At 35.8% G+C, this 24751-nt stretch overlaps 1 protein-coding gene across 6 annotated transcripts in view; it reads right to left on the reverse strand.

The window, feature by feature from the left end:
• GPATCH8 (G-patch domain containing 8) overlaps positions 1-24751 on the reverse strand; it is a 75523-nt gene that overhangs the window by 39919 nt on the left and 10853 nt on the right. For 2 of the 6 annotated variants that reach the window (XM_053659423.1, XM_053659425.1), the window contains exons 1-3: positions 18564-18644; positions 12678-12695; positions 9808-9880 (exon numbers count right to left, since the gene is read on the reverse strand). Coding sequence is in view for 2 of the 6 variants with exons in the window: in XM_053659421.1 (XP_053515396.1) it covers positions 9808-9880; positions 18564-18638 (148 nt within the window). In the remaining 4 variants the exon portion in view is untranslated. Of the gene's footprint in view, positions 1-9807; positions 9881-12677; positions 12696-18563; positions 18645-24751 lie in introns of those variants that run through there. The other 4 variants (XM_053659421.1, XM_037162197.2, XM_053659427.1 and 1 more) reach the window with 3 other exon arrangements.

Consider the following 24751-nt stretch of genomic DNA (forward strand, 5'->3'; position numbering starts at 1 on the left):
GCTGAGTTGTGCTGGCCTGGGAATCTACATTTTTAACAAGCATCCAAGGGGATTCCACTGCTTCGAGAATGGAAAAAGCACTGGAGCAGAGGTCTAAAGACCTGTTATAAGCACAGCTTCTATCATCAGTGGTTTTCATCATGAATAAACACTTAAGTTTCTCAATTTATGAAGTGGCATCATCTCCCACTCTACATACCGGAAAGTGAGACAGTATGTAGATATAAAACTTAAATACATATATCATCATGTTTAATTCCCCAAACCCCAGATCTTTTAAAAATATGGGTACACCTGAGGGTGTAGCAAGGTCACACTGCTTACTAGCAGCAGAGCTCAAATTTAAACCCAGAGCAAATTTCTAATGAGGTCATAAAGTGGTAACCTGTGGGTCAAATACAGGTTTTTTGTTGTTGTTGTTTATCCCTGAATACATTAAACTTTGAGTCAATACTTATCGATTGGAAATTTTCACCAAAAAAAATCTGATTTCTGGTTTCGAGAAGCTCTGACAACACGTAAGACTACACATATATTTCTACCAGGGAACAATGAGCAGGAGCTAGCTTACACTCTGTCCCACGGTCTCACACTCAGTGGGCTTCAACTGTGTGTTACCACCTGGCCCCAACAGGTATCTGATTTGCAACTCCTACTCCAAAGTCTGTTTCTTCGCTCCTTCCTTCTGAGATCCCACTGGATTTTCTCTGTAACTCTCATTTGGTAGCCAGATTTTGTTTCCAAATGCTCACAATGCCATTATATCCTACACACCAAGTACTTGAACACAAAAATAAATGAGAATACCTACTCTCAAGGAACTTAAAGCAATTTGTCAATTAAATATTCAGGCTGGCTCTGACCATTGTGGCTCAACTGGCTGGGGATCATCCTGCAAAACAAAAGGTCACCGCTTCAATTCCTTGTCAGAGCACACGCCTGATTTGCAGGTTTAAGTCCCAGGTTGGTGGAGGAGCAGATGAGACAACCAATGAATGTTTCTCTCTTACATCAATGTTTCCCTACCTCTCTTCTCTCTAAAAGTCAATAAATAAAATCTTAATGAATAAGTATTTAGATTGATGGCATAAATTTAAGCATGGAAGGAACACATAAAAGTATAAAACATGGTCTCTAGCCTCAAGAAAACTTCAAAGTTTTACAGTAGTTAAAGCAAGACTTGGGGGCTAGCAAGCAATCCTGAAGGGCAGGAATGATGTCTTATCTGCTCTGCTTATGATTTATGATATTTACAGCTGATACAGTTAAAATGTATCATTAGCTCAATAAATATTTGTTGTCTTGTTGATTGAACCTTATAGAGAGGATGAGATATGAAACAATATAAGACCCCATCCTTATTTTTTTAACTTTTGAAATATTTTAATAAACACTAAGAGAGAACAAAAGCTGAATAAGGGAAATTCAAGTACAAAAACAAACCCACCTTACAAAGTACAATTTTATGTCCTGCCACAGATCATTCCATCCCCGAGTCCGCATCCTTATTTCCCAATCTATCTAGTGACCAGGTATCTGCACTGTAGCCCCAAGAACTGGCACTCTTTGTAAAAACCCTGCATGGGTCAAAATAATTTTAAACGTTATCAAAAACATCCTGAAGAGATCAGGTTTAAATGTTAAAAGATGTTGGAGCCCTAAAATAAAGAACTGAAAGTTAGCAGTAAACTAGTGAACATAAAGAAATTACAAAGTCATGAGCCTAGAAATTCTATGCAGTGAATGGTCTATGCTAGGCGACATTATCATTTTCACTAGAGCAAAGGGGCTTTCTTTGGTGTTTATTTATAGCAAAGGCTCAATACGATTAAAAAACCTGCCATGAGTTATCTCAATATGCCATAAATGTGGCTATATTCCAGGTCAAATCATGTGGTTATCACAGAAAGTTCCGAAAAAGAAACCAGCACAATGCCTGTGCACTGTTGAATCTGACAGTACAAAATAAAGAGCCATTTAAACACAATTAAACTTGGGTCTTAAAGTTGCAACAGAATAAGAGATTCATTCATTTCAAAGGGTGAAGACACTGTACTAGCCATTCAAAACAGATGGGCTTTGCACAGCAATGGGAATTTAACGCTACTGAAATGTACACCTAAAAAATGGTTAAGATGGTAATTTTACATAGTGTTTTTTATAACTAAAAATAAAAAATGGACTTCAATTTTCTCTTGTATTTTCAAAGAATGAATTTATGTGTTTATTAAGTGCTCAGCCATACCTGTTACCATGGAGATGGAGGTCAACTATGGATAAAACCTGATTCCTCTTTTCTTAAATTCAGAACCTGCCTGCCTGCATGCAGGTTCTAGATGTACTTTAAAGTCTCTGATGCTTTCAGTGAAAAATTCTGGGATTCAAACAGATTGGCTGCTCCCTAAGAAATATCCCCAAAATTATACGTCCTGTGTGCCTGAAGAGATTAACATTAACAATGATCCCAGGCATCTCTGAACAGGAAAAAGATATTTCAAGTAACAGGGAAAGATTCCAGTCTTCAGACTTTTCTTCTGAGCAATCATCTCCATTCAGTTCAACCCCACATTGACAACTATGCAAACCACAGGGACAAATTCTACCAGGTCATTTCTATTTCAGTTCTGATTACCCTACCTCTCTTTTGAACTATTACAAAATCTATAGTTTATGCTATACAAACTGCTCTTTATTGTATTTTTTATATTGTTTGCAATGAGTTCTTATGCCACTGGGAAAACAAATTTAATGGTGATCGAATCCTTTTATATCCCCCAAAGAATAGGTTATTACTAATAAATATTAATTTGAAATTATTAAACATCTGTTTTGTGTCACCAATGAGTGGAATTTGTAGAAGTGTAACTTAAAAAGCAAAGGCTATACACAATCTGATTTACATCAGACTATGTAAATCCTTTATCTTAAAAAGGTTTAAACATGAAAATGTCCTCCTTCACACCCCATCCTTGTGTTCTCTTTATTCAGTGGATAACCTGTTTTTCACATTTTGGTAGGCATTTTAATGCAAAAATTCTTTAGTGTTTTTAAATAAAATAGATTTTCTTATAAAACACACTTTTTACTTTGTGTTCCTTTCGTGTTTACATTTGGGCCTACTTTAAAATATCAGTGTTTCTATATGGAAGAATGAGAAAATTCTATAAATCTACTAACAAAGTTATGATGTAGTTGTTTGCTTCCTTATTCTCAGTTTGAGATTTTTCACTCATCAAATTACTCCAGAAATAAACTGAAATTCTGTGTGTTTTATTTTCTACGAAGCCCAGACCATATCTTTTTAAAAAAACTTTTTAGAGAGAGGGGAAGGGAGGGAGAAAGAGAGGGAAAGAAACGTCATTGTGATTTGCCTCTCACATGCCCCCCACTGGGGATCTGGCCTGCATCCCGGGCATGTGCCTTGACTGGGAATCGAACCAGAGACCCTTTGGTTCGCAGTACAGCACTCAATTCACTGAGCTACACCAGCCTGGACATCCCCCAATGTACCTTTACCTTCACAATTTTGATGTCATTATACTGCATTACATTTATTTGTTACATTTGTCTCCCTATTAGACAGACATGAGCCTATGGAGGGAAGAAGGTATATATACATCCTTGAACTCTTTTTTAACTAGTATTTTTTTAGAGACACAAGAAGGGAGGGAAAAAGAGAGGGAGAGAAACATCAATTGGTAGCCTCTCACATGCTCCCCAACCAGGAACTGAACCTACAACCCAGGCATGTACCCCTGGTAGGGAGTCGAACCAATGACTTTTCACTGTGTGGTATGACACCTAACAAGCTGGGCCACACCGGTCAGGGCATCCTCGAACTCTTACGACTTAATACAGAGATGGCATATTCTAAGGATTCAGTAAATGTATGCAGGGGGGGAAAAAAAGCAAAAGCGACAAGAGATACATGTAAAATGAATAGCAATTATTATAATTTAGGAGTTTATAGTCTAACAAAGGTTAAGAGACACACAAACATAAATTATACAAGGTAGAAATTAATGCCACAAGGAACATAAAATATAAGAAAAAATAAGGGAGGGAATTACAGAATTTTCTTTTTCCCTAGAGACCAATTACCAACCATCCCTAAAAAAGAAGCCAAGGTTCTTACCATTCAATCTAGCCTAAGTTTGCAGTAAATATATACAAATCTATATTAATCACGAAGAATATATAAATGATCACTTCAAATGCCCTAAGGTAAAAATATTACAAAGTTATCTCCAATTTTGGGGGGCCAGAATAACTACTCTGTATTTCAATTCTGAATTACCTGCATGCCTTACCACCATCACATTCTTCTAGAAAACAGATTTTATATCCATCATAGGATTATTAATTATAGCACAGGTTTTGGCACCATTATTCCACCCTTTATTTGTTGTAAGTACTTGGGTCAAGTACTGCTCAGAATGTCAATTTCCTTATCTGTAAAATAGGAATGACACCTATCACAGAGGGTTTAAGTTAGATAATCCATGTGCAAACACTAAGTAAACATTTATAACTTCTTGTTACAAAGGATTAACACTAAACCCAGGAAGCATGGGCTTGCTAGTGAGATGCATGAATTGACTGCAAGAGGGGGACCTCTCCCCAGAAAAAAGAAATTATCTTCTAGAGGGTGGGCTGCTTGTAGTACAGGCTTCCCCTGTTAGGTTAGTGCTCTAGGAACCTATCTGTATCAGTGTACCAACTGGTATTGTTGTGAGAGGCTGCATTAGGCTTCAGTGAATTTTGGGGAAGACTCTTAATGCATTTGCCCATTTCGCATTGGGTGATTTACCAGTGCACTTGCCCACCCCACGCTGAGTGTTCAGCAGTTTCTGACTAGAAACAGCACGACTCCATGCTCCTCCCTCCTATTTACCTGATTTCACCCCCAGTGACTTTTTTATTTCCAGGGTGAAATAAAAGTCCTCAAAAGTATCATTTTTCCAATACAGAACAGGTGAAACAAAAAACGGCAGCACTAAAAGGCATCAAAATTGACAAGTTCAAACACTGTTTTGAGCAGTGCGAAAAATGTCTCGATAGGTGTATTGCAACAAAGAGAGAGTACTTTGAAGGTGACTGAAGTTTTAACATGTAAAAATAAATAAAAAATTTTTAAATAAAGAAATACTGTTTTTTGGGGGTCCCACCTCATACAGTATGCTTCAAAGTTGATTTGTTATTATCCTTTATCCATTTCCACTGCTATAGCTCTATTCTAGGCCCTCAACTCACACTCGAACAACTTCCTAAATGGTTTTCTATCTTCATTTTCAGACATATTTTGACTAGACCAGTATTTAACCTCTACTGCAAATGTCCTGGTTGGTATACTCAAAAGAACAGATCACAAATCAGAGAATTGGGACTCATTTCAGCATGATCACTAGTATATTTTGGAACCTTAAACCTAATCTTCATCTGTAAAACTAGTTTTGATTAAATTACCTTTAACATCTCTTGCTATACAGTCAACCTCTCCTGCCCTGGCTGGGTAGCTCAGTTGGTTAGAGCATCACCCTGACACACCAAGGTTGTGGGTTCAATCCTCAGTCAGGGTACATACAAGAAATCAAGCAATAAATGCATAATTAAGTGGAAGAACAAATTGTTGTCTCTCTCTTTTTAAAATCAATAAATAGAAAATTTAAAAATTAAAGTCTATAACTCCCCTCTGATCAAAAACTGCCCCTGGCTTACAAAAAATAAAATTCCAAATTGGAAGAGCATTAAAGCCTTGCATATTCAGTGTGGTAGCTAACAGCATGGGTTCTGGAGTCATAAAAACCAAACTCTTAATTCTTTTTTAATGTATATGTTGTTATGCTGTTAGCTGTCCCCACTCTTCCCCTTTGTCTCCCGCCTACTAGTGCCCCTTTCCCTCCAGCAATGCCCTCCCACCCCCAGTTCATGTCCACAGGTTGTGCGTGTTAAGTGCTTTGGCTTCTCCATTTCCTATGCTATTCTTAACTTGCCCATCTATTTTGCTCCTACCATTTATGCTTCTTGATCCCTATACCATTTCCCCCTTTCTTCCCCTTCCCCCTCCCAATTGATAACCCTCCAAATGATACCCATATCTATGATTTGGTTCCTATTCTGGTTGCTTAGTTTCTTCTTGTTTTTATGTTTTTAGATTCAGGTGTTGATAGCTGTTATTTTAATGTTCATAGTTTTGATTTCCTTTTTCTTAAATAAGTCCCTTTAACATTTCATATAAGAAGGGCTTGGTCATGATGTATTCCTTTAGCTTTATCTTGTCTGGGAAGCACTTTATCTACCCTCCCATTCTAAATTATAGCTTTGATGGATAGAGTAATCTAGGTTGTAGGTCCTTGCTTTTCATCACTTTGAATACATTTTGCCTGTCCCTTCTTGCCTGAAAAGTTTCGAGAAATCAGCTGATGGTCTAATGGGAACTCCCCTGTAGTTAACTCCCTGTTTTTCTCTTGCTGCTTGTAAGATTCTCTTTTTATCTTTAACCTTTGACATTTTAATTATGATGTGGCTTGATGGGGCCTCTCTGTGCTTCCTAGACTTGCATGTCTATTTCCTTTACCAAATTAGGATAGTTTTCTTTCACTATTTTTTCAAATAGATTTCCAATTTCTTGCTTTCTCTTCTTCTGGTACCCCCTATGATGCAAATGTTGGACCTCTTTAAGCTGTCCCAGAAGCTGTTTATACTGCCCTCATTTTTTTTTTTGTATTCTTTTTTTCCTTCTTTTTATTCTGATTGGTTGTTTTTTGCTTCCTTACGTTCCAAATCATTGATTTGATTCTTGGCTTCATCCCCTCGACTACTGTTTCCCTGTAAATTGTTCTTTATTTCAATTAGTGAATCCTTTGTTTCTGACTGAAATTTTCTTATGCTGAGGCCCTCACTTAGCATAAATTTTTTTATGCTAAGTTCCTTGAGCATCCTTATAACAAGTGTTTTGAACTCTGCATCTGACAGATTATCTCCATTTCATTTAGCTCTTTTTCTGGAGTTTTGAGCTGTTCTTTCATTTAGGCTGTGTTTGTCTCCTCATTTTGGCAGCCTCCCTGTCTTTATTTCTATGTTTAGGTAGAGCTGCTTTAACTCCATCTCTTGGTAGTGTGGCCTAATGTAGTAGATGTCCTATAGGGTCCACTGGCACAGCCTCCCCTATCACCCTAGCTGGGTACTCGAGGTACACCCTTCATGTGGGCTGAGTACACCCTCCTCTTGTAGTTGAGCCTGGCTTGCTGTTGGCAGATCAATGGGAGGACAGTCAGCTGCAAGGACTGGCTGTGACCACTAACCATCAACATCTGCCCTCTGTGGAGGATCAGATGTGCAGAAACAGGCTGGTGGTACTATTAAGTTGTTTACAGCTGTCCAGTGAGTGCTCTGGCCCTGGGGTTTCCTGGGTGGTGCAACCCAAGGTCAGCTCCCACCTGTGTTTTGCCCAGGCCGCCCTTCCTGAGTTATAAAGCAATATGAGAAGACTGCTACTTTCACTGGGCTTGGATATTCCCAGGCAAATCCAAGGTGTGAAACTAATCTAGCTGGTGCTAGTGCCCTGTCTGGAGCTCACTGAGGCCAGCTGCTGTTTGTTTGATAAGATTTAGGAAGATGTGAAGCATGAGACAAGACCAGTTATTCATATGGAAAAGCAGCTTGGGTAAGATGGAGTATCTAAGGATCTCCAAGGTGGGTCAACCTGTTACCCAGGTTGATGGAGTCTCAAATATGGCACCAGCCTGCCAGCTCTGTAGCTCTGCAGGGGGAGAGCTCATAAAAGGAACAAAAGCCTCTGTCTGCCTTGATGCCAGATACTTCAGCCTCTCCTCATATGCCACTGGTACCCTGCAAGCTGTCACCCCAGCACTGGAGCTCAGGGGGAGTGAGTCTGAGTAGCTGAGTCCATGTGTGGGTTTTTTAAGAGGAAATGCTTGGGGCTCCAGAAGTTTCTTCCACTGATTCAATCCCTACTGGTTTTTGCAGCCAGAAGTTGTGGGTACTTATCTTTCTGGTACTGGAACCCTGGGCTGGGAAGCTTGGTGTGGGGCTGTGACCCCTCACTCCCAAGATATCCTTCCCGAATTTTTACCTACCACATGTGGGTGAGAGACCAGTCTGTTCTGTGCCTGCACCCTTCCTATCAATCTCGACGGATGTGGTTTCTTTAATTCCATATTTGTCAAACAAGTTTCCATTTAACTTGATTTCTGATGTTTCTGAGTGATGGCTGTTCAATTTTAGTTGTGATTCTGATGTGGTTGTACAAAGGGACAAGCCATGTTTGCCTACGCCACCATCTTAAAATTTGAATTCTGATACTATTATTTACTGATTGTTTAATTCTTGGGCAACTTTCTAGACTTCTCTAAACCTCAGTTTCTTTTTCTGCAAAATGGGAACAGTAATTATCTCACATATTTGCTGTAAGATTAAATGAGATCTGTTAAGTGCTTAGTACATAGTGAATACCCAATAAGTACTAGATTTGTGCCTATTCAAACCAACTTGCAACTACTGCCTTCTAGTTATAGTTTCCGAACTACTCCTGGAGACACAGAACTTTACTTCAACCAAAATAACTGTGGTAGCCCCTTCCTTTTATATGTTAAGGTAACATTAAAAAAATATTTTGGAAGGTTCTTCTGCCAAAAAATAAATGGATAAAATCGACTGCCCTCAGGGCATTCTCTTTGCCAAATACAATTACCTAGTATTTGGTAATACCTATTATTCCTCCCTCCTTAACACTCTACTGTGAAGTCTTCCCTAGTCATCACTCCTCTGAGCCCCTTAACACACATTTGAGTTGATCAAGACTTGAGATGATTAAGACTTCCCATCCAAATTATGAAAATTCCTTTCCAAAAAGCAAATAATTAGTCAACAGTAGCACACCTCTCCCCAAAGACTCCTATACAATGAGATCCTCCACACCAGATGTAGAAGTACTGCACAATGATTCCCATCATTTCTGAGGCAGTGTTCACTTCACATGTGCAAAGAATAAGCAGGAGCCTTTGAATATGAGGGAGGAATAAAGTGAAAGAAGTTGGCTGGTTTCCAACCAGCAAGAACTTGGAGAAATATTACTATTTTGTTTTTATCCAAATTATTAGTATATTAAAAGAAAAAATAAATGCAGTAGAAACTCTATGCCATCCATTTCCCACAGCCTGATCTGAACCTGAGAAATGGCCTTTACGCTTCAAGAGCCACGGGAAACCTCTGCTTCCATTTTATGTTTCATGTGAAATGTGTTAGTTTTTCTTTTTACTACGTAGGGAGAATTCTACATAGATTCTACATAGAATCCGATTGCACAGAAAAAGAGCCAAGGCAAGAACCAGTTTTGGGGAGAATGTGTGTATATGTGGGGGAGGGAGGGGAGACAATAGCACAACTAAACTCTGCTGCTGAATGATTCCCGTATTTGTAATACTGAAGCCACAACGGGAACACCACTAAATGACACAAAGTGTACCCTGCTACTATGTATTTCTTTTATTCCACCCACCCATTACCTCCATCAAAAAAATTTAAAACAGGTTGAGCCACAGACAATATCTTTGCACAGAAAGTATTCATGACACAGAAGCTTAATCTTACAAATTATTAGTTTAATAGTAACTTAAAATACAGGTATAGGAAAAAACAAACTATTCTAGGAGGGGGAAAGCAGATGGTTAAAAAAAAAACCCAAACACTTTTTTAAGAAGGACAACAAATACATTCAGGCACAAGATCTGCATCTGAAACATTGTTTTCTTTCTTTCTTTCTTTTTGTACATTCAAAAAACTTACCCTGAAGAGATTTTCCCAATCCCTGGCCCAGCTTCCACCCATGTTTCTGGAGTAAGCGATGTCCAATATTATCCTGACAGACAGAACAGAGAGACAAACCAAAAATATTCCAATAATATATTCTTCCCTTCCTAGTGACATATAAACAGGTGATGAGCAAGAGATAAGTCTACATATATGCATGCAAAAAAGGTGCTAATAGTAGGGTAAATGTATCCAATAAAGGGACATTAATGTAAAAAGAAATGCTGGCTAGTATTTTATATGGAAAGAATATAGAGGGTGAGGGTCCTTTCTGATGGTGTGCTGGGCAACTTTTGTACATAACATTTTAAAAAGGAGAAAAAGGGGAGAGGGGAAAAGAAGGAAGAATACATTTATGAAGTTTTAAACTAACATTAAAAAAGCATAAAAATCAAGGTACTTATACAATCATATCCACCACCTAGACAGCACCACTTTAAGATTTTCTTTGAAAAGAAGATCTACATTGTGTTTAGTTATTTTGTTCATGTGTCAGGCTTTCATGATACAAAGTAAGTTGTAAGTGTAAGACTGCCCCACCACTAGAAATGAAAACACAATCAGAGCAAAATCCAGGCTAGACTTGATTGGTTTTTAAATATATATAAAATATAAATATTTAACTAGCATGCAGCCAATATTAAACTGAAAAAACAGTGAGGTTAGTAAAACAAGAAATTAAATTGATTAAACAGAAAAATAAAATGAGCTCAAGCACAGACTGAGTGATGCATTTCAACATGTAATCTAACAAAAATGCTAAAATGTTAGAATGAAACAGGCCTAGCAGTAAGTTAACAGTAAAGAACCATTAGTGCATGTAGGGGGAAAAAAACCAATATACATAATGTCTCATCTTCCTAGGAGCACACCGGAAAAGGTACTTCAATGTAAATTGTATGAAAAGACACTAGAAACAACAATTAAATGTCAGCTTTCATGTAAGGAGTCACAATCTTAGAAACCTCTGCATACCTTTGTCTTGTTCTTTGTTTTTTTACAAATACTGTCCAATACAGAGACAAAGCTAAAATAACCATTAACTGTATCAGATAAAATGATGCTACTATCCAAAGGAAGGCATTTAAAAATTATAAACACGAAGTGTTCTATATGTATTAAAATTTATTTTACAGTGCTAATCTGGTATCACCATTTGAAAATAATTCTGTATTTCCCAAAATCAATTTTTAAAAAAGCTAACAAAACCATAAAACTGTATAAAAATCAAATATGTCATATGAAACTGGTTTTTATCTTTTAACTCTATACCAATGATAAAACGCTCTTTGGAGCTATAGAGGAAAGAAAAAAGTTATTTTACTGTTACCTTCTCTGACAGAAAGTTCGAAGTGGAAGACTAACCTTCCCCCATGTTCTGTTTTTGTTTTGTTTTGTTTTGTTTTGTTTTTTAAAGGACAATTTTCTTCTACAAGTTTATGACAGTATACAAACTGGAAAACTGAGCTGAGTAGCTGATTACTTCACTGATGGGGGAAAAAGAGATCAGGAGACTTTTTAAAAAATAAAAATGAAGCAAAAGATAATGAAAAACTTGTTTTTAAAGCCAAAAATACTACTGTTTTAAATATATGTATGTATGTGGGTGTGTGGGTGTATGTATGTATGTGGGTGTGTGCGTGTGTGTATATATATATATATACACACACACCCACACACCCACATACATACACATATGCATACACAATATCGTTATGGTACAAAAAAGGTCACTGGGAATTTTTTGCTAGGAACAGAAAGAAGTAGAAAATGCTATGATTATATGTGATGCCTGGTGATGACTTCCATGTCATTATATACATCACAAATACTTTTTTTTTTTTAGAGTATTCTTTTTTTTTTTTAGAGTATTCTTTTTTTTTTTTTAATTTTATTTAGTTACTTTTCAAGTACATTTTTTTTCCTTCCCCCCCCCCGGTCTCCCCCCTCCTTCCCATTCCCCCCCCCCCCAGTCCTCATCTCTGTGTCTTTCATACTTGTTCCTCAAAATCCCTCCCCCCTTTTCCCCTTAAGTTCCCTTCCCTCTCCCCTCTGGTCGCTGCCCACTTGTTCTCTATTTCAGTCTTTGTTTTTATTCTGTTTGCTTATTTGTTTTATTCTTTAGCTTCCTGTCAAAGGTGAGATCATATGGTATTTGTCCTTCAATGCCTGGCCTATTTCACTCAGCATAATGCTTTCCAGTTCCATCCATGTTGTTGCAAAAGGTAGTAGCTCCTTCTTTCTCTACATCACAAATACTTGATCTAACTCTGCTGCCTCTTCTTCCCCTCTCTCCTCCCAAATGAATTGTCAGGAAAAGCATCCCTTTAACCAGTACTGCGTACTTAAATATTTATAAATAACCCCACTGTAAATAAATAAATAAATAAATAAATAAATAAATAAATAAATGTATGTCGTAACATAAGCAATGCTAGCAAAAAATGAAAAGGTGAAGAGGCATTTATTATACTACTATAAAAATAAACTTACCTGTATATACAATCCTTATTTTATATCATAACTCCTACAACTGAGTAACCACACACAGGACAAAGAAAGCAGAATGATTCTTAAGATTATGTGGTTGATTAAATTATTGTTTAATCTTTAATAGATTACTGTTATAACTGTACTTGGCACAGAGATTCATGGTATTAAACCATCCATGCTGACAAAAATTGCTGCCCCCTTTTTATTTAAGAAAACTCAATCTTTGGCTAAGTGGAGATGAGACATTATGCTGACTGTGTTATATTATGAATGCACTAAAATAAACAGACAGATGAAGCAGTATGCTATTTCCAAAAGCAGTGCAAGTGGAGTGAAAGCATTTCCATACGAACCTGGCTTTAAAAACTGGGCTGTCAAAAGAACAGTTAAATGTAACACAAAGTAAGAAACTGTCCATTCACTAATGGTCGTTTTTTTTTTTTTTGTCTTGTTTTCAATTCACTGCTTGCAATTAATGTATTTACTAAAGAGTGAAAGCATAAGTAAATTCACGAGTCAAGACCAGCTGAGAGGTTCAAGAGCAGCGTGTTGTGACTGACAACAGTGAAAGGAAAAGCAAATGTTAAAGGGAGAGGGAGAAAAAAGAAAAATTTAGAGTTATACACATTAGCACCACTTTTACAAAACCACTCAAGATGGCTGTCACTTTCTCAAAAAAGCTACTGCTACGAAATGGCAGTGGCCGTCCTCTTCTAAAACTTTAGGTGAAAACTGTTCTTTAATTAAATCTACTTTCCCAAGTATGAATAGGGAATGAATTGTCAGGAACTATATTAAAATTATGAACATGCCACTCTATGTCCCTGTGATTAAAACAAAGGCAACAGAAACAGCAGACATAAAGCCCAGAACCTCTTGTTCGCCAACCTCCTAGATTAAGTGATGAGTGACAGGGACAATCTGGACCCTTCCTATCATCCCAGACAACCTACTTTTGGAGGAATAAAGGCAGCTCTGTGACTCTGCAGAAAGGGCTAGTATTCAATATGGCCCCTTTTCCTACTAAAAAAGAAAAGTTTTACAGACACTTGCCAAAAATCCAATAGGTTTAAGGATGATGGATACCACAAGGAAGTTACATCAAAATACCTTCCTACAAAGTAGAGCAAAGCAGACCTGTCTACCTCTGAAATGATCAAAATGTTCATTGAATGTTCACTGTGAAAGAATAAGACATTCAATCGCCAGTCTGTGAAAATAATTAACCTACTCTCTCTGTTTAGGGTTGTGGTTTTGCCAATTATTCTCATTAATATTATTTATAGCCCAAATGGGTAATCTAGACATAACAAGAGCAGTGAGCACTAAATTAACTTCTAAAATAGTAACAACTACTATTTCAGTCCCTATAATAATTGACTAAATTATCTTTCAGTTTTTTAAAGATTTTATTTACTTATTTTTAGAAAGATGGGGATCAAACCCACAACCCAGACATGTGCCCTGACTGGGGATCTAAACAGCAGCCCTTTGCTTTGCAGAACAATGCCCAACCAACTGAGCCACACTGGTCAGGACTTCAGTTTTTTATTTTTAAACAATATAAAATTTGGTGTTTAATTATAATCTTGTAGGACCAAAAATAAATAGAAAGGAAGATTTTTCCTTTTTAAGCACAGTTTGGTTTATGACTGAGGGGCACAGGAGCCTAATTTAAATGCACATGGAAGAACTACAGGAAAATACTAATTGTAAAATGAATAAAGCAACTGAATTTTGACCCAACGATGGTAGGCAAAAAGCTGGTTTTCCAAAACCTGTTAGCTACTGTCTATGCTCAAAACTCTAAAATGGTGGCAGGGTGGCATGTTCTTTGGCTAGGTATGAAATTCTCCTTAATTCTGGTTAAACTATGAAGCTGAGCTGAAAATCCAAATTATTTTCACCTAAATTACCTCAGTTAGCTTTTAAAATATTTTTTCTAGTTCAAAAGTTAAATGTATAATAAAATGCTACATTTTTATCCTTTGTTCCCCTGTAATATCTGTATAAAAATATAATTTTAAGTAAGATTTTTAAAAGAAAGTATATTATGAACTACCAACATGCTGAAAACAACATCAGCAAAAAATTTTTTAATTTAAAAAAATTGTAAAAAACCATTATTAATTGTTTCAGTCATCCCTCAATATTTCTGTTTATTAAGTATCAGGTAGGAAACTTTGCCAGGAAATTTTGCTCTGCTGCATAAAGCTGTATACCGTTCAGAGAAACAACAATCATTTTGACAACAGCACCACCAATCTGTATAATGCGAGCCTGGCAAAAACACGCATAAAAATTCACTTTATTGTATGGGGTTCATTCAAAGTTTCAGAATAGCAATTATGTCTCAAGAGAAACTGTACTACAAGTATGTCAATGACTGAATTAATATTAATTCCACATTGAATTTTTAGTTGACAGCCACATTCAATTTATACCATTTAATCTATGTTCAACAGTGACGAAAATGGTTAAGTCTCTTGAGTGGATTGTAAGCTTTGCTGATTGTGTATTAAAGACTCTATAAGCAAAAACCAAATGCTACTAAGGTGAACCCATGCAAACAAGTTGTAAAAATTCCCAAAACAAAAAATCTATATAGCTCACTACAGATGACACAATGAAGACTAGAGAGAAAACCATATAGTAATGCTACACCATTCAGCTCCAAGAAGCACATTATTTATAGTGCAGTCCACATATGGTCACTGCTAAATGTCAAATCAGCAGTCTTACAGAGTTACAGTTTGGAACTAGTGGAGTCCACAGATCTAAACAGATAGGTTAGAGGACAAAACCCAATTACACATAGACTTCTAAATCCTTAGTGAACAAAGTGAACATCAGCAACTGGAATTTAAAAACTTACATTAATTTTTAAAACCTGCTTAGTCAACCTGACAACTACAAAGACAGGATTTTAATCAGTCAGGTAGAACAAAGACCAACTATTAGTTAATGGGTAGTTTTACTTCCAACTGCAACAATGACAACATAGTTTATGTCTATGATGCAGGCATTTTGCTTCATGTATACCTTATAATCACTCATCTGATTTCTTTCTTTGGTAAAGGTCATATAAAACTATATATCCTAAATCACACCAATCAATTCTTAGAACTATGGTGCAATCCTAGACTGGGCAATCCATGGCTTTAGATTAAGTTTTGTTTTCTAAATATTTTATCTTTAAGTATGTGAAGGTCATAATTATTATAGTTGGGACCTAAAAATCTCATAAAGCAATAACTTAAAATTCAAGTTCTAGAAAGTTTTTTGTAATAAGGGTAAAATGTTAACACTTTCCACCTCCTCTTTAATTCATATATTCAAATTATCTAGTGATTCTTTCATAATTTTCTTAGAATGGTATTTTATTCTTGACCAGAAATTTTACTGAAAGATATTTAAACATATCTTTATAACAAAAACTATGAAATACTTTACAAATGCTAGATTTTTAAGTGTTTTGAACATTTCCTGATTGAAATTAAAATACCTGTATCATCTCACTAACAAATGTAAGCTTCAGAAGTTTACTACAAGCATAACGCATTATTGCATCTTGTATCTCATTTACCATCTTGCTGGTTTACAACAAATTTACCCTATTACAAAACAAAAAGACCTTAATCCTATACTCACAATAACCTTTCAAACAGGCAAATTCTTGGCACAAACCTGCGCAGAGAGACTTCCACGGTTACCAGCTGCTGCAGATTACCTTTGTTAAATAAAAAAAAAATGACTAGACCTTTAGCTCCTGCAATGATCTGTAGACTCCCAAAGCTGCATATTTCCAGCCACTTTTGAGTTGCATGCTGTAGCAAAACAGTCAGCACCTCTCATAGATATTGCTGCAGAGAAAGATTTTAATTCAGCAGAGACTCTTTCTGTGTGTTTGAAGCAACTATTTCCCACCTTAGAACAAGACAGCTCAATATAGCCGGCCAGTCATAAAACTAATAAATACATACCTACTTGGTGGGCATTCCTTTGGTTATTGGGTTCTTTTTTGGGGGGAGGGGAGTGGGGATACCATACTACCTACTTTAATGCCAATCATTTTAAGAGTGTCTTTAAAAACTTTAAATTTATCCCCAAATTTGATAACAGAAATAAAATCCCCTTATCTTGTATGTCCCACCTCTAACATAATGTAAGCTATGAAGCTCCTTCTCCTATCTAAACCACCACAGCACAAATAATGCATATATGTATATATTTCAGGGATAAATTTATATTAAAAGTATAATTTAGTAATATATATCTGAGCATACGCTGTTTATTTAAAAATTAAATATACAGTCTGAGTGCCTTATCATTTGCCATTTTAAGTGGGGAAGACAACACTATTCAATAAATGAGACACAGAGCATTCCACCGTTACTCATTGACATTACTCAAAAATGACTATTCAGTCAGACTGTCTTCTGATAGTGTTCTCCCTATGACGTATGCCAGAAAAAATCCTGGACAGTGTGAGACGAAAAAGAGCATTAGTCTCACATGCCAAAGGAATGAATGTTCAAAAAAATCCTTAAAATTAGCTCTCAAAGAAGGCATAATGTTATATATCATTTAACTTAGTGCTTTGAAACATCTTTGTTGACTACAGTGATAATAAATACTAGGGTACAAATGCCGTCTAGTTAAATTTCCTGTAACTATTAAGTCAGAGTACCCACAGAATTATAGCCTAAGAATATTAAACCATGTACCTTGTAGAATATGGTACTTAGACCTTGCTTCTGACAGTTCTGTTCTTAAACTCTGACCACCCCCAAAACCATTTAAATTAAATTAGAAAAATGATTTTTCAAGTACAAGATACTGAGCTAGTTAGCCTACAGATTTCACTGTAAAATTCTGCTTTGTGATATTCCCAAGATGATACAGAACAAAGCAAAAACTTCAGTGATTTTTTTTAACTGAGCGAAACGGGCTTGGCATTTATCCTTAAGTCAAAACGAGACTGGGCTTTCAGTACGTCAGATGTGAATTCTCCCTCTGCAGCATTATCACATGCGTCATCAATTACTGCCATGCCTAAGTCTAGCATCATGCCAGCACGTTAAGACAGAAGGTACTATATGCAGTGTTCACTGGACCAGAAGAACAGAAATAAGAAGGGAAAGTGGGGGAGAAAGAAACCCTAGAGAAGAAATTAAAAAAAAAGGCAGACCGTGCAATACAAACCAGATCATGGCTGCTTAGCTAATATGGGCCAACTGCTGTGGAAGAAAAATGTCGAACACCCCAAGTTGTGTAAATTTCTGTAAACATCTAAACACACACACAAACACACAACACCAACCTAATTAGGAACACAAATATATGTTGATCCTTTACTATATTACAGTTGTGAAAATAAAAGCTAAAGTTAAAATATCTGTGCTCTCTAAATTGCCTTATTTTCCTGAGAGAGGGGAAGAAGCTAGTGTTTCTTAAAAGGAGAGAAAGAATGTCTTGACTGTTATAGAGATTAAGATTCCCTCTTTGATCATTTTTCACTCAAACTCAAATAACTAAAACCCTTATTAAATTAAGTATGTACACTTAAGCACAAATATTAAATACTGACAGTACTGACAAGTTTAGACATTTTAACAATGGACTGTGTAATCTGAAAATAAAAGGGTTTTCAAAATAAAAACAATGTTCAAAAATGAAGATTTTTAAAAAAATTAAGTCAGAAAAATAAATCTTTTTGTATTGCTTTGTATCAATATCCAAAACTAAACTGTGTAAAGAGATAGAACGGAAGAATCAACTTTTGACAAAAGCCAGACATCTCTTAAGCTATAGAAACCAAATTTACAACGTTTCACAAGAGTCTGGTAAATAAAAGGTGTTAGTCCCTAACTCTTCTTATGGAACATTATATGAATGTGTTGCCCAGGAAAAGTGAAGCTTTTAAAGGATCAAAATACATTTTACTCCTTTATTCAATTTATAAAAACACTAAACTTTTAACCTGCTATCTGTAACAGAATGGGCCAAAATGATATTTTTTTAATCAAAATTCTAAATTTCTAGATTTTTCAGACTAATATCCCAACATACTAGATATTAGGTTATACCCCAAACTCTACTTGATTACTGTCAGGCATGCAGGAAATAGCTCTAGACTGTACTATAAGTTATAAGTTTAATTTCATTCACATCAAGTGTCACACGAACACTACCTAACTAACTAGCTATGACCCAAAACTGAGCAGTGATCATCTTACCGATTCAATAGGCTTGTCAAGTGATGCTTGTTCAATTTCCAAATGTCCTTCTTCATACTGATCAAAGTGATTACCCTGAAAAAAATAAGACTACAGTTATTTTTTCAAAAGTAGTCAAACGAGGGGCTATTTTTAACTTTTCACTTATTTAAACTTATTTTTAAAAATAAGATTTTTTAAACTTTTGTAATAAACAACCAAAACTGCCACAAATTCAGACTTTTTAAAAATCTTAACAATTTATTAAGAGTCTAGTAATATGACCTCTTCTTAAGACAAACATTGAGATTACTAACTAAAACACTACTAGTCATTGGCATATTATAGCCTTCTTAGACCGATTATATTAGGAAGACTCCAGAATCTTAAAACAAAGGGCTATGTTATGTTTTACTTTTCACAAACAATCTTGTACTAAAGAATAATGTCACAGTAATAAGAATGCAAATAAAATTTATAATACTGTTGAATGTTGGTAACACTACTTTTAACTGAAACTGCTAAAACACTCAATTTTAATCATCAAGATTTAACTCCTAAGATTCAAGGAATTCAAAAACACAACCTCGCGACACAGTACCCCCAAATGCAGCTATTGCTCGAGTGATGCGCCAAGAGAGATAAGCACGCCTGCACAAGGCCGTATCTGACCATACCCAGGCAAGCTATCACTACACCTAGAACAAATCAAAAAGTTCAATTGAAGACAGGCGCAGTCAACTAAAAGTTCTCTCTAATTGTGGTTTTTTCCTGATCTCCCTGATCCACTACAAGGAAGAACTTGTAATTTGGCTTTACATCAGAATATCAATTTTCTGGTCCCCTACTTGTTACAAAGTAAAGGGCATGAGGATTTGAGTCCTGTATTGATTTGAATCAAAAGACCAAACTTGAGCCTAGCCTAAATTAATTCAGTCTGTGGAGTGGTATGACAATGTGAATGTTAATCTAACAAAAAGATACTTTGTTTTTTCAAGGTAAACTTTTAGTTGAATAAATAAACTTTAACCATAGAGAGCTCTAGCATAACCTGCCATAAATACATGCTTACTTTTTTCTCTCATCAGGCTATGAAGTCCTTTAGGACAAGAATGGAGTCTTGTTTACCTCTTACAACCCCCAATATTAATATAGTGGCTAAACATTAGAGAACAATGAGGTGCTAAAATTGTGTGGTAGTGATGAAAAAGTTCTGGAACTACATAGTGCTGATGATAATGATCCTGAAACACTGTCGGTGCACTTACTGCCACTAAACCATATACTTTAAAATAGTTAAAATGGTAAATTTTATGTGCATTTTACCTCTATGAAAATATTAAAAATAAAAATAAAATTGTGTGGTAAATCTTTCCAAAAGAAGAAAGGAATAACAGAACAGAAATGGGTTTTTCAAAGGCTAAAAAAGCAAATCTTAAAAAACAAAATAGGAGTTAAGAGAAGGTATTCCAATATGGAGGAAAAGCAATCACCAACAAACACTAAAAAATTGAAAAAATAGTTATCAATCCTGAAAGTCTGTATTAATTTAATCTCCAACATTTTGTTAAGTAATCTTTTTAAAAATAACACCTGCCTCTTGTCATTTTAAATTCTGCAACATTTAAAAGATTAAGTTACTTGAGAGGTATTAACTACAAAGTATTTCTAAATTCCTACATGATACTCAGTACGTACATTAACTTAAACCTCGTAAGACTACAGAACACTAACGTCCAGCCAAATCTCATAATTCTCTTTTCACTCTACAGCTCTATATAATTTTTTTAATATTTTATTTTTTACTTTTGAAGAGAAGGGAAGAAGGGAGGGAGAAAGAGCGGGAGAGAAACAACAGTGTGCGAGAGAAACATCGATTGGTTGCCTCTTGTAAGACCTGCAACCCAGGCATGTGCCTCGACAGGGATCTATATGATTTAATGATAAAAGAATCTCATCCTACCAATAACTGGGTATTATTTTTAAAATAATTATGCCTTTAAAATATTTAATTCAGGACAATCATGCTTTAAATTTAAAAAAATATTGTCCAAAAATGTATAACCATCTAAGTTGATTTAACCTGTAGCACCAGCTTCGTATGTATTCTACAGCTGTCTATGCATGTTTATTTTATTTTGATGTGCAGACCTGTAAATTTTAACACATATATATTCACTTAACCACCATAATGTATTCACAGTACAGAAAGAATTTAAACTTTTCTAATGTTTAGCCCTGGCTGTCGGGTGTGGCTCAGTGGGTTGAGCAACAGCCTGTGAACCAAAGCATCACTGGTTGGATTCCCAGTCAGGTCACATGTCTGGGTATCCACCCCCCCATCCCCAGCTGGGAGTGTGAGAGAGGCAAGCAACTGTTTCTCCAGAATATTAGTGTTTCTCTCCCTCTCTTTCTCCCCACTTCCCTTCTTTCTGAAAATAAATAAATAAAATATTTTTTAAAAGCTTACTCAAAGTTACTTAATCATAAGTAAAGAAGCCCAAATTCCAAACCCAAACTGCAGTAATTTCAAAGTTCATGCTCTTTCTCTTATGCTACTTTGTGACTTTCTTTTTTTCCCAGGAAGAAAAGGCAATGGGGAACCCTGGGAGAAGAATATCATATTTTCCATAGCTATTACAAATTTAAAATGCAGATGATATTCACTGTAGCATTTCTTTAATACACACACACACACACACACACACACATATATAAGTAGAAACAAATGTACAAGAGGGGAAGAGTTTAAGAGTTTAAGACTATTTTATTAATGCAACTCTTAGGAGTCATTAAAAGTTTTAAAACCGTAAAATGTTAATTCTAAGTTAATACAAGAAGAAAAATTAAAAAGTAGTTAGTTCACTGATTATAACTGTGTAAGACTATGTAGACAAGAACTAAGCAAGAGGTATTCTACAAATTTAACAGGAACTGACAAATATATCTGAAGAAAAATATCTAATAGACATTAAAAAAAACAAACATGTGACTTGAACAACATCTACTTTTATATTTGTTTTTAATAATACATTTTAATGAAGGGAGGCACAATATTCTTAAAAAAACTGAAGAAATTGTTAGCACAAAGTTTCCTCTCTTGTGATCAGGATACTGGACTGGGTAACATATCTAGGTATAAGATTAAAGTTCTACTTACTTATAAGTTCAATCTAACAAAATATCTAAAGAGGAGTATTCTACAAAAACACCCTTAAAAGGCATAATTTGTGAACAGTACAAATAACCTTTAAAAAGACTAAAAAATTAGGGGGCAAGAGCAAGCTTGTGGAACTAGTCTTTACAGTGATTAACTTAAAAAAATCTTGTGTGAACCCACCTCTTTTTTACTTACATAAAAGGACATGTTAGTCTAACCCAACACATAATATTCCTGCCATCTCCTAGAACTTTGATGGCAGAAGACATATAGATGAAGAAAGAGTGCTTAGACTCAAGGAATATGCCCCATGCAGGAAGAAACAGGTAAACAGAGGATTACAATATAAGTGCCATGACACAGGTGTAAATGAACAGCTGGGGAAGCGCAGACTGGAAGTGTCAGGCCAGACTTCAAAGTGGAAGTGAACTGGATCTTAGCTAGGTGCAAGGAGAAGTATGGGTAGAAGAGTACCGGGCTGGCTTTATACGGCACAGGGTTCATCCTCTGATCTATCATTTACTCTGCAGCTTAGTAGAGTGGCATAAAATTTGTTTTTCACAACTGTTAAGATTAAAAAAAAAAAAAAAGAAATCAATGTATGGTTGCCTCTTGTGCATCCCCCGCTGCAAACTGGCCTGCAACCCCAGGCATGTGCCCTGAATGGAAATCTTTTTTTTTAAAGTGTGTGTGTTGGGGGGGGGGGGGGTACAGAAAACAAAGGGGGAAATTCATGGAAAAGATCAAAGACAACTGAAATTTAAAGGGAACTGCTTTAAAGATTAGATAGTTCCTTCCTCAAAGCAAGAGACTGACTGTATTTGTTGGCCATTAAGGTGGTGAAAGAAGATACATGAAACTATCTCTTTAACAAAAGAATTAAGCCTCAACTGGGTAACTCAGTTGGTTATAGCATCATCTTGATATACCAAGATTGCAGGTTCAATCCCTGGTCAGGGCACATACAACAATCAACCAAATGAATGCCAAGTAACAAATCGATGCTTCTCTCTCTCAAACAAACAAACAAACAAACAAACAGATAGAATTAAGTATCCTTGGCTACCACGGATTAGAGACAAAGAATAACTAAATGCAATCAATGTGGAATCCTAGATGGGATCCTGGAACAGAAAAAAAAGCATTAGAAGAAAAAGTGGTAAAATTCCAATAAGATCTATGGCTTAGTTAATATTATTGTACTAAACTTTATTTCCTAGTTTTGATAATTATATTATGGTTACTGTATAGATACTGTACTAGGGAAAGTTAGGTGAGCAGTATACCAAAACTCTCTATACTATTTTTGCAACTATAGTATAAACCTAAAATTAAAATAAAAACAAAAAAAACCTTTTAGTTATGGAATAATCTCCACTCCTGTTATTAAGAGAAAAACCAAAGTGCTGAAAAATGTGTTTGCATGCTACCTTCTGGAAGGGAAAGAATGCTTAATATACATTATATATCTCTGAAAGAACAAACGTGATTAGAAACAGTGGTTGTTTTTGAGAAAGTTAAGTGCTTTACTTTTCCTTCTGAATCCATGTGTCCCTTTTGAATGCTATACTAGAAGAGAAAAAAAGAAATAAAAAGATGAAGGAAGGAATAAATATAAAATGTGATTTCAAACACCCAGGGCACAAAGTATAGAAGTAGTGGGGGGTAGCAAGTAATAAATATTTTATTTCTTGTCTCTCTCCCCCCTTCCATTTTTTTTCAAGTCAGTCTGATGAACTTAGACCTAAGGAGATCATTCCTTCCAAAAATAGTAATGTATCTGATTATCTAAAGGCCTCAGCAGGGATTTGAAGAGAAGTATTTTTTTTCTCCTTTACCCTTCTTTCAAAACCTCATTTGCATCTCTCAACTCCCATTAGAGCTAGGATGATCACATAAATCATACAAATCAGGGCACTCTGAGAGTAAAACGAAGTGGTAATAGTAACTATGCCAAGACAAAAGCCATAAACTGGAACATATAGTTAGTCTAGTAAAAACACAGATTCCACCTTAGAGCATTCCTAAAATTGAGCCCTACTTTTTTGCACCTGGCTTTATTAAACTGCATATTGTAGACATTCCTGTCTCTCTCCACTTCAAATCTCTCCAACCAATATTTAACTTTTGTACTGTATTTACCGTTATTTCTTTAGAGATGAGAGATGGCCTAATGTCACTAAGTGGATCTATTAATCATAGTCCTATGTCACAACTCAAGTAACATACTTGCTTATAATCTGGACTTTCTAAATTCAAAACACATGATGCTGATATCACCTTCCATGGACAAAAAAAATATACAGGTATGTACAGCAGATAAAGCCATACTGGATAGCTTCCATCTATGAACAAAACCAGTCCTCCTCTGTCGCCAAATACATGGGAGACTTCATCCCTGTCCCCTTTTCCCTTACTCATTCCAAACAGACTAACTATACTATTATCCTAAACAATTCAGAAAAATGTCTCTGGAGGAAAAACCTACCCAAGAAGAAAGGACATTCTGGAAAATTACTGGTGTCATTTTATTGGATGGTTAAAATTTCAATTTAGAAAGTGGACAGAAACACCATTGTGGTCAATTCCTCAAAAACCCCAATTTTTCACTACTGTTTTCATAATCATACAGTCTTATTAACAACAACTTCCAGTATATTATTATAAAAACCAAAGACCTCTGAAGCCAGAGAAATAAATCATCATTACCATCTGTCAGCTACATAACCTTGGGCAAATAACCAAACCTCGCACTAGGCCTAGCCCTGTTTCCCCTGCTATAAAATTTAGATGATTACACTACAGTATTACTGCATAGGCTGTGAGGTTTAAAGAAGTACAAAGTAACACATTATTATTTTAAAGATTTTATTTACTTTTTAGAGAGAGGAGAAGGAAGGGAGAAAGTGAGGGAGAGAAATACCAGTCAATTGCTTCTCCCATGCCCCCAACCAGGAACCTGGCCTGCAACCCAGGCATACGCCCTGACTGGGAATTGAACCAACAACCTTTCAGTTCGCAGCCTGGCATTTAAACCACTGAACCACAC

The sequence above is a fragment of the Artibeus jamaicensis genome, unplaced genomic scaffold, assembly GCF_021234435.1.
Source record: "Artibeus jamaicensis isolate MK-2021 breed Jamaican fruit bat unplaced genomic scaffold, CSHL_Jam_final contig_2259, whole genome shotgun sequence".
In the NCBI taxonomy this organism is placed as follows: Eukaryota; Metazoa; Chordata; class Mammalia; order Chiroptera; family Phyllostomidae; genus Artibeus; species Artibeus jamaicensis.